General features: G+C 32.6%; 1 protein-coding gene across 1 annotated transcript in view; it reads right to left on the minus strand.

The window, feature by feature from the left end:
- The window catches only part of LOC147072909 (neuroendocrine convertase 1-like), a 141,015-nt gene that overhangs the window by 1,761 nt on the left and 123,922 nt on the right, over positions 1 to 15,332 (minus strand). Inside the window, exons 14-16 of the mRNA XM_085945891.1 lie at positions 14,067 to 14,192; positions 12,685 to 12,851; positions 1,562 to 1,695 (exon numbers count right to left, since the gene is read on the minus strand). Coding sequence (XP_085802017.1) covers positions 1,562 to 1,695; positions 12,685 to 12,851; positions 14,067 to 14,192 — 427 coding nt within the window. The remainder of the gene's footprint in view (positions 1 to 1,561; positions 1,696 to 12,684; positions 12,852 to 14,066; positions 14,193 to 15,332) is intronic.

The raw sequence follows: 15,332 nt of genomic DNA on the forward strand, positions 1-15,332 counted from the left end.
ACTCATTCGCTGCTGACTAGATAATGATTTTCTAATTACCACCTTTAAAATGCACGTTAATTACATTGGTCGGCCGCCTGGTCATCACGCGCCAGGTGCGTCTTCAGCGTCCAAAGTATTCTATGTATTTGAAAAATAAATAATTTACTGAATATATTCAAGATTTAAGAATATAAGTCTCATTAACAAAAATACATAATTCTAAAGAATCTTTTTTTTTTTTTTTTTTAATTATTAATAACCATGTCCTTGCTATTTCGTACAAGGTGGTTGTTAGTAACTTTGAACAATCACAAACACCCAGGCTTTGAGAAAAACACATAAATGTTTTTTGTCATGACCGGGAATCGAACCCAGAACTCTCGGGTGGAAGACCAGCGCCTTACCCACTGCACCACGAGAGCCGCCGAGAATTTTAAGAATATACTTATTAGAAAATAATCCTTGAAAAATAACTTAGATCGAGTCGGATTTGAACTCACACCTTTCACTGTCCAGGCAAGTGTTCTTTGAACTATTGATCCGTCTGTGACTTACGTGAATTAATTATAACAAGTATGTTATCCGAGGTTTCTTTAAATCTCCGTCAATAGAAATGAAACCGATTTTGCAATTTATCAAAGTAATTTTACACGTTCGATGCAGGTTATACCCTCCTTTCACGATTAATTCGTTCCTGGCAAAACCAAATATTTCAGTTATGAAAATTGTACATGAATTTCTCCAAAAATGTAACGTAAATGTCTAGTGTATAGTGTAACAAAAATGTAATTCTGTATTATTAATAATGTAACTATTTATGTCTGTAGTTAAAAAAATATATGTATACGTTTGTAAACCATTGTAAAGCAGGATAACCTTCCATTCAGAGAAGAGCTCAATTGCTTCCAAATAAAGAAAACAAAAATTTACACGTTCATAGATAGCTTCTGGTGTTAACCAAATTACTTACATTCTTGCACGCTGACGTTGATAAAATAGGAAAAGACCTTGGATAACGTACTTGTTTAATGTATTTTAATTTCATGGGTCATAGATATATCGGTAGTTAAATGAAAAAAAGGCAATAAAATATTTCAGTTCAAATCCTTCTGTCTTTTTTTGTTTTTTGTTGTTTTGTTTCTGAATTTAAATCTTTTTTTAAATTGGATTGTTTTCTATCTTGCGTGTATTCAATATTGAATAATAATAATAATAATTATTAATTTAATTTAATAAAATGCAACATGTTTTTAGTGCCTTTTCCACTTTTAATAAATAAATCTAAACCGGTTTCGTCCGCCTCAGAAGGACATTTTCAATTAAAATAATTTTTATAAAACAGGCATTTATCAAAACAAATTCAAAAGGTGCCACAAAGGTGACACACAAACTGCGTTGACTTGACAGTTAACACAGTAAAAGAAAATATTAATAATAATAAATGTGTTCGACTTCGACATCGGTGCAATTTTTTTTCAATGTATATAATATCAACACATAGCAAAACATTTATAGTATTCTAATGCATGTAAGTACCAGTCATGCTGTATATAGAATATAAAAATATAAAAAGACAAACCGTATCAAATATTTCTAGAAGCCATGGTCCCGTAGGGTCTTCCCCCCAAGTGGCTACTGACATGAACTTCCAATTGAGGAAGCCCTTTTTCGAAAGATCCAACCGCCGCGGGCTCAACAACGGTACTCGAGTTCCTAGAAATAAACACAACATTATTTTATGTATGAGATTACCGTATCAAATATTCTACGATAGATATACCTGTGCGAATCAGATTTAAAATAAAAGTATAAAAATAGATATGAAATTGATATGAAAGTATTGTCAGTAACATAATAATACTTTGTTAAGGGCGGACGTGCTCAGCGTGGGTCAAAATGGAGCTTTTTTCTATTTTCAAAGCATGATCATGTACATACCTTAAACGTTGTAGATAATCTATTTATATAATTTTGAAGCCTTATTATCCTTTATATTTATTTTAAACATTTGGTGACTGCATAAAGTATTTTTATTACATAAAATAGTATTATTTTAAACCCCTCGCTCTAATGTTTTAGAATATAGTCATATTTCAGTACATAAATGTGCAGCGGTGTTAAGATTTTTTACGTTTATTAATTTTTAAACGCATTTATAAAACCATTAGTATAATTTATGTCGACATTATTATAGTGAAATATTTACGATAAAAAATTATATTGATAATCTCTGTGATCCCAAATTTGACAAGAATTAGGCATTTTATTATTAAAAAAATGGGCAACATTAACGCATTTAAAGATAATTCTGAAGATATTAATTATAAGCCATGTTTTTGACCATTCAAGTGTGATAAACATACTACGAATAATGATTGCTTTATAATAATTATTGACCTAAGAATAAGGTAGTGTTTTTTTGAAATACGCCATTTCTTTTGGCATTCCCCAGTGGTTAAGCTACAACATACGGCCGTAGCCATAAATTGACAGTACATGTGGCTCAATAAACTTGTTCCAATAAACTTGTTCGAACGCATGCGATGAGATCATCGCGACTCACCTTTCAATACTATTGAAATTAAATGCGCGCGAACGAGATAGCATAATACACGTAATGTCGAGTCGTGATACACTCTACTGTCATTGGCCTCTTTGTTCTCTCTTTCTCACCAGTTGTAAAGTTGGTATAGTGAAGGATAGAAATGGTGACTAGTTAGTTTTAGTTCCAGTTGAGTATGAGACTGGTAAGTATTTACAAGTTTATTTGTTTTCGTCACGTCTAGTTTCCAGATTTATTAGTGTTATAATTTGAAGTTATTAACTGAATTCAAATTTTATGCGTGATTGTCTAAATGGATAATAATTATATAAACAATTTGTGTAAAAATGTCTTCTTAAAAGCACTGACACAGCTTTGCACGCCAAACGCTCTATATAATATCCCAAATACTAGTAAGTATTTTGGAACAAGTTTCGATACAAAGTATTTTTTTATACTGGTAGTAAGTATACTTAGTCTTCAAAATCGACCAGTTTTCCCACCTCTAGTCTGGACCATCCAGAAATGAAAAAAAAATACAAATTATTAAGGCAAATTTAAAGGGTGTTTTATATGGTCACACACAATTTCAAACTCCTAAATCCTTCATACAAAACAGCCAATTGCAGGTGCCAAATTTCCAATATCGTAAAAAATAAAACAACTCCGCTCTTTATATATTTTTTTCTTTAGATATAAAAGGGAAGCCAAAAAAGTGTTTTAATTCAAAGTGCAGCTTATTTGTAAAAAAAAATATATTTTCGAAAGTGTATTTTTGGAATTGTTAAATTCCGCTCGATAGTTAAATTAAAAGTTTTTCTCCTTCCTGAACAATTTTCCCAAATAGAGTTAGCCGGTTTACAGATTAAGCAGTCAAAATTGAATATTAGTGCTTCTTTGTTAAGACCTCATGACTATGGATCGTCACCCCGATGATTTAACTGTCAAACAGCCTTCTCAACGAGTTGGTCTCATTTCTCTCGGGATTCTATGATGTCATGTTATTTATAACCTGACACACTATTTTGATAATGGCAACAAAAGCAGAAGATTGACCTGAGTGCGCATGCGCAGACGTTAGTTTCAAAGAGTTCGTAAACTATTTCCGGCGCTAAACAAGAAAGCGGCTTTTTAACATGAAGGCGAAGCAGGAGTCGGGTCTCTCAGTTTTTAGCTTTCGAACGAAGCAGACGTCTCTCTTAAGTTCCGAGCCAAGGGAACCGGGGCACATGGCCTTGATTTCCTGACATTTTGGAGACGTTGATGATGGCCCACCGAAGGACGTCCCCATCAGGATAGGAGATCGAAGGAAGCCCCATGGACCTGACGCATTCGAGGACGGCGAAGAAGACTGAAGAGCATATTTGTATGGGTATTATTTGTTATATCTTCACGTTACGGTCCACCAAGCTAGCGTTTTTATTTGTATTTCTAAAATTGTTTGATTATTATATTGCGTTAGGCGCTCGTAATTAACTAACTTAATATCCACTTTTATACACTTTCACCCGCAAGCTATTCTTATATATTAATTATACTTCTGATCAATTTCTTTATACGCGTTTTATTTATATTACCTTATCACTATTGTCTCTATGCATTTCATAGAGTGGCGCTCAAATTCGAGATATCTATTAATTCCATTTTTATGTTCTTTATTAATACAGGAACATCCACGAATGAGTGAAGTAACCGGACAGGTAACTAAGGTCTTAGAGGTATTGTCAAACCACCCACGACCCTGCATTTCCCCCGAGTCTCATGCTCTCCGCGCTCCTATCCCATTCTATATCCCATCCAACTCCAATCCACTCCTCTTTTCCTTACGTCACAATCTGATCAATTGTCACAATTCCCACCCTACCTACTCCTACCCTTCTCCCCTTATATGACAATGATATGCAAGATATGTGGCCACTAGAAGACCCGTGGTACTTATAAATTGGTGCAACTATCTGGGGCATCCAATATTTGCTTTAATATTCCGATGAGGCATATCTAAAAGATAAAACAGCGAGGATAACACAAAAGGACACAAGCGATCATAATAATTATGACTGTTATGCCACGCACATTCGATAGCTACCACATAGAACCATACCAGATAGAACATCCTTAGTTATACCTGCAGGCCAGGTATTTATCGCAAGACTAGAAGTGTGGAATATCTGAGTGTGCAAAAAGTACATGGAAAGTGCAGTATTTTGTGCATCAGGCGAGGTAAATGTAGAAGTCAGTAACACACCAGCTAGATTTTGTTAATTATTATTATTAATAATAATATATTAATAATATATTTTGTTCAAAATGGACCTTCTCCAATCATTTTTATGTGCGCGCGCTTGGTGTGAGATGATGTAGTATTGTATTTAGGAAGTACTTAACAAAACACAGTTGATTGATTTTTAATTTAAAGGTTCAAAAAATGACCAACAGATGCTTCGTCGATCGTAGAGTGGCGGCTTGCCCAAGTACTTAAACCTTTTTTCAGGAGGAAAATGGCAATGGCAATCGGGGCACTGTGCATTAGAGACGTAGCATGAACTCTCTCCATTTCCCTTGTCTAAGGGTGCCCTGTGGTGTCGGCACATTTATAAGTGGAATGATGGCTTAGTGTATATTTTTTTCAAATAAGCATTTTTTTTTAATTGTGCCATTCAATTAATAAACATATTCAATAAAAAATAAAACATTTTCAAATCTTGTAAATTATAAGTTGAATAATAAATAATATAGTTTATAATATTTTTAAAGATAATTTTTATCTAAATCGATGTTACATAACAATGTGGAAATAATTTATGTTACAATCTAATACGGAAGAGGGTTGTGTAATATTTCCTACCGTAGAGGAAGGAATCATGTAATATAGCCTGGAGTAGCCCGACACATCATTAATGCATACGATCTAGTTCTAATGCGAAACATAGTCAACCTTGTTTGAAACATGTTCGTTCACTTTGTGATACCATCGATAAACTTTGTATTTACACAGGTAACATGCCAATCACTATATTAATATTTATGCTGCGATCTTGAAAAAAATAGTCCAATGAATAATTCTAGATAAAATGTGTATAGAAAATATTTCATATATGACTTCATGTCTTCATATAGTTAACTTTGGAAGGCTATTATTCTGAATTCGGTTGTAGTTTCAGATTTGATTGCGCCTACCAAATTGTTTAAGAGCATACTTCAGTGAAACGGCAAATAATTTTCAACATTAGGTGGGACGTAATTTCGCACGCGTTGCCATTCATAGTAGACCTGTGAGCACGTCGATTTGCTTTGTGATGGCGTCGGAGGAATTAATTCTTAAGTCGTGTAAAGATGGCTAAAAAACGTGTACGTATTTACTCGAAAAACAAAAAATGTCAATGAATATATTATTATTATTACTTAAATAACAATAATCATAACATTAAATGGACGCAATCCTAAAATCAGTGTAAAAACAGACAAATTCCAAAAAATATGATTTTTTTTATTTATGTAAGAAGACAAACAAAATAGAAGTAGGAAAATAAAAATAATTATAACATTACTTATTAAAATGGAATTTCAAAAATCACAGACTGTCAATCGCTGCGTTTGCAAAAATTGCGCTCATTTTGAGTCGACGTTGGCTTAATTGTGTTAAATGGCCCGATCAGTCTTTGAACGTTTTGTGTTTTCTGTTCTCTTTTTTCATATAGAAAATCGTTTTTTCAATTAATATTTGATAATAAAAAAATCCCGAATCCCGAGAAAAGATTATCGAGATCCGGGATTTTCCAAAATGTTAAAAATTTTAATTCTCGGGATTCGGGATAGCAAATCTCAAAAATTTCTCGAGAATTCACGTTGGGAAATTCCCGAAACCCAACTCTACGTACAAGGCCCCGAATGGACTCTAATTAATTACAATTTTAAATATTAATGCTTTTCAAATGTTGTAATGTCTTGGTATATTGTGTAATATTCAACTTAACTTAACTTAACTTAACTTAACTGGGAAAAACATTATTTCACGTTTTTATAAATCACCCCGACATTATACATATAATTATGTACCTACCCAATATCTAATATATTTTTTTGTTTAAACTCTAAATTTAAAAATAATATGGCATTATTTTTAGATATAACATTTTATACCAACATGCTTAACTCTTACAAAGATTAGTAGGTAAGCACAAAATGCAAAAAAAAAAAAAACAATTTAGATTAATTCCGGGACAATTTATAAATCAAGTAAGTAATGTAATTAATTATTTTGATTTAAGCCATATACATGATGGGTTCTCATTTCTTCACAGAATATAAAATACCTCCGATAGTAGTTTAGTTGCTATAGTAGCAATTATTCGCACAGATAACAGAAGTTGATAGCGTAAATTGATTAAGAGCAGTCACCCCGAAAGTAAAAGATGTCTGTTCCGACCCTATTTTGTTCAAGACTTTTCCTAATAGGTATGTTTATGCGGAATTAAAATTATTTTATTATATTTTTGTTGGGTAGCTTAAAATATATCTATATTAGGTATATACTAATAACAAAAGTGTCTGTCTTTGATTTTGAAATAATTTCCTTATGGTCTATGATTTCACTATTTCCAATACCTAATAATAAAATAAATATTTAAAAAGAAATGTCTATTTGTTCGGTTTTAAGTCAAAAACTACTAGACTCTTTAATGGCTTATGGCTTATACCAAGAACTCATTACGATTGGGTAACATTGTCAGATAGAAGCGTTCGAGTGGTGGGGTGGGTACGGAATGAGCGGCGCGTGCCTATATCCAACCATTATTGAATGCGCCGGTTAGTAGGATGCAATAATAAAATTGAATCACGAGAAGTAAGTTGTCACATAGTAGCGGTGGGATGATGCGATGAGGTTAGTATAAGAAGATACATGATTACAACAAATCGTCATTTATCTAACTGAATTTAAAAAAAAAGTCTCTTTCTTCATTGGCTATAATATATATTTTCTACTTTTTATTTTCGTATTTAGCTGGTGTATGTCATCTCCTAGCAAGTACGAGAGCGAAGATGCATTCTTTTTCTTCGCTCATTATGCTGGTTGCTGGTCATCGTCTGTTATTTGGGACTTGGGAGTGAACAAATAAACACCTCGGAATGGTCGAAAACGGCGATTTTTATTTGACTTATACTTTTACTATTTATTACATTTTTAACGATTTTTCGGAACGCGAGGTGTATATATGTTTACAATTACAAGTCTCTGGAAGCATCTGCCGCCAAAACTTTTGATTTCGATTTCGCTTTTTGATATCGCTGTCAGCGAGAAGCGCTTTAGCACTGCAAGCGATCTCTCATCACAAAATCGGTGTACAAAATATGCAACGTTGCCAGTAATTTTCTCAATGGCTGGGACTTACAGCGTTTTCGGATTTTTTTTCTTCGTAATCGACCATTACTATGAGTCAGCTCGAAATGGTTCCGGCCTCTCTAGACCTCCAGAGGAGACATCCCCAAATGGGGACAATTCGGGGGTGTGACATGTACTTATAGTAAAATGTATTTTTATTGTCACACAGCGAACGATTTCGTCAACATTAAAAGCAAGGTGGACCCGCTAGGGGCGGAAGGGTTTTTTTTCACGCGAATGGGATCACAGTACAATACAGGTAACTAACTATAAATAGCAAAGCGACACGTGTGCCTTTATATCGAAATGTAAGAGATGTTATTTACGTTTAACAATGTATCTAATTGTGAGCGTGATTTTTTTTTTGGTTGCAATAAGAATGAAATGGGAAATACAATTTAATATAATATGAGAGATACAATTAATAATGAGGATAGTTATTATTATTATTTTTCTACCATCAATTATATTTTATTGGTTAATAAATTCTCGTAGTGATTTTTTTACAGTTTAAGTTAGTTATCAAATATTAAATAATATACTTATTGGTTTTCTGTCGAGTCTTAGTCACTGGCTTTCATAAAATATTTATTTAATTTTTATAATAGGTAATCATCGGAGTTAACCAAAAAAGAATACGATATTATATTATTTCCTGCAAAAATGATGGTAATAATATGATGGATGATGAAAAAGTCAAAAGTTCATTCGTTTATTCTGTATTGATATATTATAATGTGCATAATAACCGTATACAGGTTTGCGTGGATAAGGCATATTTCACATGGTAGCGTGTTACTAAAACTGGGTTAGTATATATTTATACTAAAGTTTCTAATTTTAACAATATAGCTGAAATCATATCTGCCATTTTGCCGTTCGGGCCAAACAAGAAAAGAAATTTTATTAAAACATGACCCATATAAAAAGCGGTGAAATGATTTTAGCAATAATTTTATGCTCCGCAAAATTTATGTCCCATAATAATGATAGACGGTTATTAAACCTATATTTTTGCAAATGAAAATGACATGCTATTAAATAAAATTAAAAGAAAACCAGTTAAATTTAACATGATAATAAAAATTATTATTCTGTCTTTTTTGAGTTGCGAACACCTTTTGTTGTATTCAATACAAGAAACCGCCAAATTTCCACAAATATACCATAGGGTAAATAAAGCACTTTCTCTCACCTTGTCTTTATTTAAAACAGAATTCGCAATCATGAAATTTTCATTTCACTGTACTTATTTATTTTCAATCATCACATTCTGATTAAATCTCTTTGTTTACTAGCAAATACAGGCGCGCAAACAAGGTTGGGGTGGGGGAGAGGTTGGTTCGGGTCCGGACCCAACAGGAGCGAAAAAAAATTTAAAATAAATGAAATATAACTTCTTCTTTGTCAGGACCTCGTGACTGTGGATCGTGGACCCCGATGATTTGACTGTTAGAAAGCCTTCGAACGGGTTGGTCATGTAGCCACTTTGAAGAACATGACATTTTTATAAGTTGATGTAACTATCTGGGGCATCCAATTTTTGGTTTAATATTTCGATGCAGCATGTCTAAAAAGACAAGACGGCGCGGATGACGATAACACAAATAGACACTAACGACCCTTATAATTATGACTGTTTGCCACGTGAATGCGACAGCTCACAATAACACGTAAGTGAACATCTGTGGTTATACCTGCAGACTCGCTAGACTCAAAGTGTGAAGTGTCTAGGTATGAATAACGTATATGGAAAAGTGCAGTAGTATGGGTAGTACGCGGGGAAAATGTGGAAGTCAGTGGCAGCTGCAAGATTTTGTTAAACCCGCCCCCTCACGCTGCCTTAAAAACCGATAAAATATTATGGATTTTTCAAAATAGACCCCCCCGAATCATTTTTCTGTGTGTGCGCCTGAGCAAACATTATACCTTTTCACACTAGATTTTCTTCAACTTTTAAATTACCAACAACATTTGGTATTTTTATTAATCTCTGGTTGTTCTCTGTCAAATATAACAGTCAACCCTCGTCATCCAGTGCGAAAAGCGCTGGCCTTTCGCCAGAAAGCTCCTGGTTCGATGCTGGTAAGGTTACAATGTATTTTTGTGATTATATCACTTATATTATTAATTAATTATACCACTGTTTCACTACACTACTGTGATTGAGCCTCATGGCCTGTTATAGTGTTAATAATATATATATTTAAATTTGAAGACATCTCATGCATAGGTATATCCACAAGAAAAAAGGTTTTTTAGAAAAAAATTCGACACCCGGTGGAGCATGAAGCTGTAACTGCTGGATTCGTGCAAGTGTGCTTTTCCAATTAAACTCCATGCATCGTGCTTAATAACGATGAATTTAACTAGTAGTTATTCTTATATGAAATGCGTATAAAATTGCGGTAATTATATTTCGTCTGTTGTCGCATTTTTTTCCAACATATTATTTCTAGTGGGTATATTATGTATGGGATGTTTTCAAATTATGTATGTTAAATAATATATAGAATGTTACATTCTCAAATCTTGTGAATTTTTCGTAGAATAAAAGAAATAATTTATATATTATATTATATTGTTTTTTTAAAAAAAACACTTTTCTAGTCATATTATTTTCAAAGCTTTTTCTAGTTTCGTTAATTAATAGTTTTCAAATTATATATGTTCGATAACACATTATTAAATCTGGTGAATTATTCGAATGGTTAAAAATGATTTATACTTGTTTAGTTGACAAAGATACCTACTAAAATGTTCTTTAATCGCTTTTAATTGGTAAAATACAACAATTTCATTTTGCCTCCTCTATAATAAATTGGCAGTTCAGAATTTTTGACAAAAATCAAGATATCTATATCTAAATTACCTATTGAGGGAGTCGCAAGACAAACTAATTCGATTAATAGTCGAGTCACATACTGAGCTATTTTTTATCAGGACATAATTCAACATTAGAAGGAAAAAGACAAGATGAGGAATATGAAAAGGAAGATCTATTGACTGTCCTTTAGGAGGACGTAATGACATTATTCACGTTAAAATATAACGTCACGTATTATTTATTACCTGGAATATTATGTCACTTTTAACGTACCTACGTAATACCTACTTACACTTTTAGCAAAGACACAAAAGTAATGTACTCGTATTATAACTTACATCGTTATGGAATTATTGAAGTTATACTTCTTTAGGCGCATTTGGAAAATCAGATCAGAGTGTATTTTTGGCGTGTGACATGTAACACATAATTTGTTTTTTCAGACAAAAATAAACGCACTCGATTGGATTCGAACACCACCGATTGTTCGGTTATCAGCCGAACGCACTACCATTATGCTACAGTATGATACTCCAATCGTGACGATTATACAGTATAATATTATAGTTTTGAATTGTTCCGTTGCCTAGGCAGCGAATTTATTATTGTCGGCCATTTGCAATTCCTTACGTAAACACACTATTAAACGTCAGAGTGACAGTTGTTACTTTAAAAATAAAAGCAACGATAAATAATTATATAATTTAGTAATATAAGTTAAAGTGTATAGAAATAAACCAACGGCGTTCCAATAAGCGGTCCTTTTTCTTGAATGTGTAATTTAACAAGATACTTAAGAGCTAGTCGAAGAATCTAGATTATCACGAGTTTTGTTTTTGTTTTGTTACGCCAAAGAAGTATAACTTTTAACGCGCGTACATTAGTACACACATCGATTTTTTTTATGTCAGTCAGTGTTTAAATCAGTCTTAGCCAAACCGTTCTTATTAGATTGGAGTATATATCTTAATATATATGGCCCCCACATCCTGAAGCGGGTCCCCAGGCTAGGATATATGGCGGGCACCCCTATCTATTGCTAAAGGTAAAGTCAGAGTGACGCTTTACAGTAGTGTTTTCTAAATGGTGGACTCAGTAAAATTAAGATGTATTTTTAATACATCCATTTGAAATCTGGAGTTGGCGAGTATCGACACACAATTAAAAATAATATCACACATCCAGATATTTCTGCCACCACATCTTTTTATATAATTCAAATTAAAATTCAAATTTATTCATTTTACATATATATAACTTTACAAATTATAATTTTAAGACGTTCACAACATGCGTTAATGAGTCTAAATTATTGGCAACTTCAAAAAGCTCGGTGTCTCATTGTTATTACATTGAAGTAAGTAAGAAGTTTCTTAAAAAAAAAATATATATATATATAAACAATATATCATCACTGTTCTGGCAGAAGACACTAATTCGAAAAAATTACATATTAAGTTAGTTATACCAAAATGTTCCTTATTTCAAGCTTTACCGTCTGGAAACCTTCTTAATAAATAAACAGTCTTTATTTTAAAGTCATCCTTTTTACGATTACTTAATAAACTCACATGATAGACCATTTCAAACATTTTAACATTCAAAGTCAAATTACTCAAAACTAGTATTCTCCAGTTAGTGTGTTCTGCCAGAACAGAGACGATATTATGTAAGTAAGTTTTTATATTTTTTGGACCCCACCGGGCTCTCGGTCCTGAACGATAACTAAAAAAAACGATATTTTTCGAGAATAACCTACTTGTTCACAGTGTAGAGTGCTTATGTAAGTAAATTTGAAGAGTTAAGATTTCATCGCATAAAAAGTCTACCGCAAAAGGTAAAGAAAAAGAATGATTATGTAGAACTTTCAATGGAAACAATGTACTCAAAAACTTTTTAAGGTATAGCTTTCATAAGCTACATGGCAATATTAATGAAATATAACGGGCTTACCTTTGGGCGAAGTTAAGTAAACTTGTAAGACCCCTCTTATAGAGTACATGATGTTAGTTTTTAGTTCGACGTGCTCGAGGAAGTTTATTTCGTTTTCCTTTCCGTGGCAACCAGAGCTGAAGAATGTTGTGGAGTAAACCGTGTTGTATATTATAGTAGAGTTTATACTGCAAACAAAGAATACAAGTAAAATGTATTATCTGTAACTGTCCAGCGCGTCTATTCAATACACGAGACTGCTTTCGGCCGCTATCTAGGTTAGGAAAGTATCCAAGTATTAACACTTATTGTAACAATTATAATAAGGTAGTTGTAATTGTTACAATAAGTGCTGTGATAAATTTTAGTGGAAGATAGACAGTTTTGACAGTTCAGACGGTTGAATTATTGTAATTGTTACAATAAGTGTTAATATTTCGATACTTTCCTACGCTATTTAGCTGCCGTAAAGGCCGAAAGCAGTCTTGCGTATAGAATAGATACGCTGATCTAGATTTTACCCTGATTAATGACGGGAAAACATTAAGAATGTCAACAGGTTTGAATGTCTGGGGGTGCATATCACGGGAGATAGCTTTTCATAGTGAATAGGAATGGCTGGAGCAATATTTATCTCGATATCTTGGACTCACGACTGTCCTTAGTTAAACTCAAATGCCGTCTATTTAAAGCTTGCATTCTGATGGTGTTTATTTACTGTTTATTATTTGAATTGTTGTTGTATGTTTAAAAATCCTAAAATACTATAATTGAATTGTATATATGTATTTTATTAATTATTTATCTGCATGCAATTTTTTCATCAATATAATTTTTCTCCAGTATGTATGTATGGTAGATTTAAAATTAAATTCAACAAATTAGTTTTTTAGTTAAACGTTATTATGGTGTACACAGAGATTTCTTTGTTGTTAAACAAGTTTATTGTTAGTTACAACAAAACAAGGTTATTAAACAAGTTTAACAACTTATTTATTTGTAGAAAATCTTTGTTTACATATGAGAATGTCCTAAGTTTCGATTTGACATACTATCAGAGTCGATGTGTTAAAACATCCAACCCTATGTGATCAGTAACCCGAAGTTGTTTTGAAGAATTGTTTTAATGTTTAAATTTAACAAAGCAAATAATATATATATAGTGAAATGGGGTGAGATTAGATTAATTCTATTTTCAAAACTTTTTACACCCAATTATTTTTTATTGCTCACCATATAAATTTGGTACTATATTATCACGATCATTGTTTTTATAGAATTATAGTATTTTTATAATATTTAAATAATATATTTTCTTTCGATATGACGGCCCTACATATATGTATTCTTTAATATATAATCTAATGTCCAGTATATAAATGTAACATATGAGTGTAACTTACGTGGGAATAGATGTTATTTCACAAATTGTTTTTTCTGGCACCGTGGTCCAATTTTTGGCGGCAATAACCAGAGCATGCGCGTTCATAAGCCCGAAACCGAATCTCACGTCAAATCTTAATCCGGCTCTGTAATAAAAACGCATAACAATTAAAATATTACGTAAATAAAATAATAATTTTAAAAGTCATAATATATGAACCACGCAACAAAAATCGGTCTAGGTTGTTTACTGTCGATTATTATTTTTGGTCATAATTAATTAAGGTTATACTTCAGTTGAAGCATGGTCTAAAAAAATCGTGGCTATGCGATGCGCGGATTGTGCAAATGACGCGTGCCGAACGAAATATAATTTGTCATAAAAATCCAACATGCGTCCATTTAATGTTATGTTTATTGTTATATTACTAATAATAATAGTATATTCATTGACATGTTTTCTTTTTTAAGTACATACGTAAAGTTTTTTAGTCATCTTTGCACGATTTAAGAATATTTTCATCCGACGCCATGACAAAGCAAATCGACGTGCGGACACCTCTACTGTCCGTCTCCGATTGGCGATTAGTGAGAAATTACGCGTGGAAGTACGCTCTGTTGTAACGTAACTTAACAAATTCGTTAATTTAGTAATAGTTTTAAAACTTGTTATTTCTACGACATTTGAGTTTTTTATTTTTAACAGTTGTTTTGGGGTCAATCAAAATGACAATAAAATAATTAATTTTCTAAAACTCCCGTTTGCAATGACAAAAAAGAGTGTGGTGTGTTAATATAATCAGGTTTAATTTTTTTTTACTGCATTCATGTAGCCACAAACAAGAATCATTCTTTTGATCATGTCCGATCCTAATAGGATTATAAGGGCCTCCACAGAGTGGAGGGTGGTATTATCAGATTTTATTTTTACTAGAAATGGATGTCAGCCACTTACTCAACATACCTATTAGGTGCATACTCTGACTCATACACAAATTAAAAAACAATATGTGTACTTGCCAGACACAGGATTTGAACATGGGACCCTCAAAACCATAGACCGGCGTTTAAGCCACGCGGCCATCGTGGGTGTTCATTCAGTTCGAGCTTACCTGCTTCATATCGATATTCAATTTATTTGTTTGGTTGAAAGCCGTTCTATTCAAGACGGTTCCAGTTGCCTTAGGATTGTCAGAAATTATGTACGCGTCAAACGTATACGATATTAGTTAAACGTCTATTCTATAATATTATATAGTTTAATTTACTTTTACTTATATTTTATT

This window comes from Rhyacophila brunnea, unplaced genomic scaffold, assembly GCF_057557595.1.
Source record: "Rhyacophila brunnea isolate RB1 unplaced genomic scaffold, BYU_Rbru_1.0 scaffold_19, whole genome shotgun sequence".
NCBI classification, from domain to species: domain Eukaryota; kingdom Metazoa; phylum Arthropoda; class Insecta; order Trichoptera; family Rhyacophilidae; genus Rhyacophila; species Rhyacophila brunnea.